Raw genomic sequence first — 6,347 nt, 5'->3', positions numbered from 1 at the left:
AGACCTCAGGTCTATCTATCTATCGGGTATACACGAGGCTTGTTAACGGCGCGATTAATGTGATGTAAATGATCTAATGTGAGGCTCAGGAGGAAAGTAAATTACTGCTCTGCTTGAAACGCGTAGGCGTGGACGCTGTCGAGAGAGTGGGGCTTTTCGTGTTTCCATTGGCACGTATGTGAAGAGCTGAAATTCGAACCAGCAGATCAGGATGCGGTTTATGCTACGCCCCTGCATTCTAGCTGTTCTCTGTCATGATCCTGGATGACCGCCAGCGGTCAGCAGGGGTCTTTGGTGGCCCTGGTTTGCGCTCAGCATTTGCATCCAGACTGTAAAACGATATAAATCAATCACAATATTAAAAGCAACTGACATGTGAAATGAACAACATTGGATTATCTTGTTAATGGTCCCTGGGACTAACAGGACTTAAGGGATCTGCTGGAAATGTCCTGGTAGCAGATATCTTCAAATATCTCGTGGATATGCCTCGATTGGTCAAAGTTGCTTTTGGGGTCTTAACGGTGATCTATAACTTATTTATATTAACACTGCATAGTTTTTCAATTTTACATTTACATTTTTTCCATTTATCAGACGCCCTTATCCAAAGCGACTTACAACCAGTAGTTACAGGGACAGTCCCCCCCTGGGGACACTTGGGGTTAAGTGTCTTGCTCAGGGACACAATGGTAGTAAGTGGGGTTTGAACCTGTGACTTTGTGGTCTTCTGGTTCATAGACAAGTGTGCTACCCAGTAGAGTAGGGAGCTGAGGTTTGATGTATGGCCAGACAAACATTATTTTACAGCTGCTAAATCCACTTCTGGGGGATTGGATTCCTTAAAAAATGTTCCTAACAAGCTACAAGGAAATCTCAGACATTTGTGTGATTGTACTAGCTCCCATTTTAAGTCAATTCTAACAGCAATCTTTGCGATTCAGAGTGTTGGAGTGTTGTTTTGGCATTTAAAATCCGGTTTCGTGTGGCTGACAGTTGTCTGCCCTTGTCTTGTAACAGACTGCATACCTCCTTGTTTTTGGTTGTTCGCAAATATGTGACAGAAAAATTCAGTCTCAGAAAACATTTTTCCAACTCCATCCACCCGCTCTCGGGAACACTAGTCAAGGTCCAGATGCCGAATCCCAGGCCCAGGTGCAGAATCTGGGCAATTCTAGGCTATGAGAATCACAAACCACTTCCTTGCTCTCAGTGTTTATGTCCTTCTTATGTTGAATTCGATGTTCGCCTAAAAGCCGCTTTGTGTAAAGCGATATGAAAATAGAAGCAAATTGCATTAATACTGTTGAATAGGACATAAAGCTGCAATAAAATCATCTTGTTTCACCTTCACAGTCAAGAGTAGCTGTGGTTTCAACATATGTAACAATCATCCACATACTTCTGAACTGGTTTACAAAAAAAAAAAACATTCTTGAGCTGGAGGCTCTCTCACCACAGGAGACCACAATAGTCTGTTAAACTATTATTACTGGAAAGACAGCTCATGAACAACACTGGACACAAAGTGCAGAAAAGCACAAGGAATGCTACAAGGAAACAAAAAGTGCATTTTGTTTGACCAAAGCTCTATTAGTTTTGGTCAGATGTGGGGGAAAAAAAAACTTCCATCCCAATTTGGATCTGAAGCAAATATTCAGACCCCATCTTAAAAAGGTGGTCTTGGAGTGGAGTTCATCCATCCGCCGGGAGTTGTTTGGTAGACGTGTGAAGGTAAACCTTGTCTTACATCATGCACATCATGTACACCTGACTTTATATTAAAACACTTACACCAAAGAACCTTATTTCATGACCACGTATTCTCAACTGTTTTTTTAAATCATGATTTGCATACAAACGTATGATGATGTACATGTACTACATTTAATCATGTCTTACACAAGCCTTTGAGGGATAGATACATGTAGCAAGGACCCAGAAATATAAATTGTTAGCCTGTTTTCTTTCTTAAAGGTACATATTTCACGTCTAAAATACTTTATAAGTACACGTAGGTATACAAATGTAAGAAAATGAACCACAGCTTTGAAAACAGCCTCACTGTAATGAATGTGTGATGTAAGTGATATTTTATCGCTGGGCAGGTTCTTTCGTGAACTACAGGAAACCCTAGTCATCTTTCATAAAGGGAGGCTTGCCATTTTAATCCCAACATCTGGGATTCATTACCATTCCATAGTTCTTTGACTTAATGGATCTGAGCAAGAACCTCACCCCGTGTTTGTGTGTATCCCAACATGCCTAGCAAACATTAATAGTCTCAAACTCCAAAAGAATCTGGAAACAATGGAAGCAGAATCCCACAATTTGTGTTTAAATGTTGGTATCAGTTTCAAAACGCAAAACATATTTACCATATGTCATAAATATGATATTGCATAAAAGTATTTTATCTAAACCAGACCTTGATCAATAATAAAGATGGAATATATTATGGGAATATCCCCTGTAAACCATATGAAACAGTACTGCACGGAAAGAAGCCTGTATCCTTCTGGATATGTCCCCGCCGGTCTCAGAACAAGACGTATTAATTCAGAACGTCACATGTTCCCCTGAACAACTGCTCAGATGTTCATATGCTGTGGCTACCCACATGTTTACAGCATACTTTATTGTTGTCATTTTTAAAACTGGCCCTGAAGATCTCCAAAAAGAAATCACTCTTCTAGTGGACCTGCATCTGTCCTATTTAAGGATTATGTACATTTGCGGACATAGAAAAAATGTGTGCAGCACAGAGCTGCAGTATCCATGCTGAAAAGATCCATTCACAACGGATGAGGCGATCGGCTACAGCAGCGACTTATGGCCCTTCCTGCACAGAAAATCTGGCATCCCTGTTTGCGGAGGAAACGCTGCCACCTGTTACACTCTCTGACGTGACCTGCGATGAGCCCGCTAATGCAGACACGTGGTGCTTGGAATCCCGCTGTTCACGGGTTTGCGCACACACAGTTGTGTACAGATATTTTTCTCACAGACAACGGGACCAAACACCGGAGGAAGGAGATGCTGCTTCTTTTGAACAAAAAAAAGAAAAAGAAAAACGAGAGTAAAAGAGAGATTACTCTGCGTCCCCTGTGGTTCGCTCAGAGCGCGGTACAGTAGTTTGCCCAATTAAGTTGATACACATGACTAGCTGGACAGTGGGCTGTCTGTCTGGCAAGTAGGTCATGCCCGCCGGTGTCTCTCTGCCCAGGGAGAGAGGGGTTTCTGGACTCACCTGGGGGCAATCTTTGATGTAATGTCCCTTGTTAAAGCAGAGATGGCACAAGTAGTTGGGTGGCGGCCTCTTGCTGGGCTTGCGTGGCTCAGAGGAGAGGGAGAGGTCGGAGAAGTGGTCCGTCAAAGAGTTGAGGCCGTCCACAATGTTGTTGAGAGAGCCGTAGGGGGAGACATTTTTGTACAAGCTGTTGTTCAAGGCCTGCAGGAAAGAACAAGAATACATATTTTTAATCATAGCATATTTGGCATGGGTTAGAATATTCTTGTGCTTGTGACATCTATGCCACCTACAGCATTTCAATTTCCTGTCAATGATCTGCTTAACATATTGGTTTTTTTATATAATTGAAAACATTAAAAACAGTGGAAGCCAATATGGTCAAACAGCAGAAGAACAATAACACAGTGACTTCATCACCCAGCACATAGAGTTTAACTGTGGGTGGGTCAGGCCCCTACAGTCAAATAGAGACTAATAAATCTACTCTTGCTTCCTTTCACTTTACCTATTTATGTTCATACTAGTTTCCCATGACTGTTTTCTCACTTCAATTGTGCACATAAAAACATTAAATTCCCTCATTTAACCCTTTGCATATGGCAACATAAGTTAATACCAGAAATATACCCATTCAACCTATTCTAAAGAATGAATACCAGCACACAACATACAGAAATGCAGCCACTTTTGTTGAAAGTGAAGTGATTGTCATTGTGAAGCAAAGCACACGGTGACACAACAAAATACATCCTCTACTTTTAACCATCACCCTTGGTGAGCAGTGGGCAGCCATGAGAGGCGGCCGGGGAGCAGCGTGTGGGGACGGCGCCTTGCGCAAGGGACCTCAGTGGCACCTTAGCGGCTCGGGATTCGAACCGGCAAACTTCTGATCATGTGTACGTTTCCCGACCCGCTACTCCACCACTGCCCACTGTTCAGGTTCACCTGCACTTTCATTACTGGCTACTCCACTGCTCCAAACCTCAAAAAAATATTCCTTGCAGTTGGTGTTATTTACTTAAATGCATCTAACAAAAGGTGCATTGTGCTCATTTCACACCTCTAGATTTAATGAGTTGAATAAAATGTAGAGGTGGTTAAAAAAAAAAAAAGATTTAACTCCTGCCATGTTTCTGTTGCTCCGCCAGCTACTTTCACAATTCCCCCCTTGACTACCGAACTGAGCTAACAAGCAAACCTGGTAGGTTGGAACAAAAGGCCGGTGAGGACTTTTACTTTCTTCGGTCAAACTTTCCATCTCTGATGAAGTGCTATTTCATTTAAGAGTCTGGCCTGCGACTGGTAACAAAATAAACCAATAAAACCGAGAGCCTGTGGAGCCCTGCATGACCACAGCAGGCCAGGACGGTGTAGTTTCACAGCCAGACTATGACTGTCAGACTTTTATACAGTACACCTGGAGATATGCACGGACCGATACAGGCGCTCCGTGTTATGGTTGGAGAAAATATTGTTTATATTTAATGTTGCACGGCCCTGAATCATGTATTTGTCAAGCAAGAGAGATCCATCGAGATCTTGAGCAACCCGGCCTGGACGCCGAATAGCATCTCACCCACCGCCAGGTGTGTTTGGTTTTCGTCCGGAATCAGTCTCAATCTCTCCTGGCTGCTCAAACTTCTTACTCTTTTATGAAATTCGTCGGTAGAGGACAGCAAAACAAGAGCCATCAACCTTATTTTCCTGATGTGATGAGCAACATTATTACTATTAAAACAATGGATGGAATAAAGTGACATATAATGATGCATTATAGCAGTACCACGGTAAGACTGGAAAATAATTCCCCAGTTCCACTAAAAAGCACATCGGATTAACTTTTGTTTAACTGCTAAGCAAATGGCGCTGACACCTTTGCCCAAAACTGACATCTGTCACCTAGAGAGGGGACATTCACACACAACACAAAATGTGGAAAGGGTGGTGGGATTACAGGCCCGGGAGGTGATGACACCTTCGACTGTAAAGTGTCTCTGTTTGTCCCCGGCGGCGGACTGTACCTTGGGGGTGGCGCGGCTCACTCCGTTGCGTCACATTACTATCAAGTAACAAACTAAACGTGAGGCTCAGAGAACTGGAATGTGCTATGAAAGCGATTAAATTGGCACTTTAGCGTGTTGATGCAGGCATTCTGTGTAATAAAATGCAAATCTCAAAATTACACAAGGCAGCTACACTTCAACAAACGCATCACAAAACATTTGTACACTTCAGCAGTACAGTTACCAAATCACGTAAATCAGTGCAACGTCTTCAGCTCAACGTCCTCGGCAGCATCGAACGTCTACTGTTCACACAGTACATGTAATAAACAAGTTGGGGGTGTCATGTGCACATTTTCTGAGGTAACACTGAAGGTGTGTGCACACTCACGTTTAAAAACTGCTACAGCAACACGGTTTAATGGTTTATACCTGCGTTGAAAAGCCCGTCTCTGCTTTCTTTCTCTCGCTCTGTCATTAATTACTACAATACACCACTGTCATCGCATCATCCTAAAGAAAACAATGTCCATTGCTCATATGATTAAAAATCTGGAAGCATTTATTTCACTTGGCAACATTGCCAGGTCTCACAAATTCACTTTCACAAGTACTTCCAGACACACTCCATGTGTTTTCTTTCTTTCTTTCTATCATTCTTTATTTCATTTTTTTTAAATACACGCTTTCAACAAAACCCATTCCAAATGTACCACGTCTCTCTGAGACACACCAGAGATTCTGTACAAGTGAACTATTTTTATGTCTCTGGACCACATTATTTTCCAGCTGATGATTAGAATTCTGGGCTGGTGTTGATTATTCAGCAGTGCCACCTTCGAAAAGGAGGTTCAAGTTCAGCCAATGTCCAATTATTTTTATGAACTCTGCCTATAATTCAAGCGTGATGTAAGCTAGTAATAGAGGGTTCACTTATTTGTCGTCATGTAAACTTTGTGATTTCGTGGACCACAAAGGTCATCACGGCGGAGGGCAGGGCCGAGAACCCCGCGACCCGCCCGGCTCATCGGCATTCTGGCCGCGGACCGGACGCGCGTGCCCGCGGCGCGCCCCCGCGCCCGGCCAGGTCC

General features: G+C 43.0%; 1 protein-coding gene across 2 annotated transcripts in view; it reads right to left on the bottom strand.

The window, feature by feature from the left end:
- Window positions 1–6,347, bottom strand: part of zcchc24 (zinc finger, CCHC domain containing 24) — a 38,637-nt gene that overhangs the window by 27,811 nt on the left and 4,479 nt on the right. For both annotated transcript variants that reach the window (XM_028988853.1, XM_028988854.1), the window contains exon 3: window positions 3,251–3,451. In XM_028988853.1, the coding sequence (XP_028844686.1) occupies window positions 3,251–3,451 (201 nt within the window). The remainder of the gene's footprint in view (window positions 1–3,250; window positions 3,452–6,347) is intronic.

This window comes from Denticeps clupeoides, chromosome 8 (assembly GCF_900700375.1).
Source record: "Denticeps clupeoides chromosome 8, fDenClu1.1, whole genome shotgun sequence".
NCBI classification, from domain to species: Eukaryota; Metazoa; Chordata; class Actinopteri; order Clupeiformes; family Denticipitidae; genus Denticeps; species Denticeps clupeoides.
Note: the sequence above shows the minus strand (reverse complement) of the source record. Positions and strands in the feature narration are given on the sequence as shown.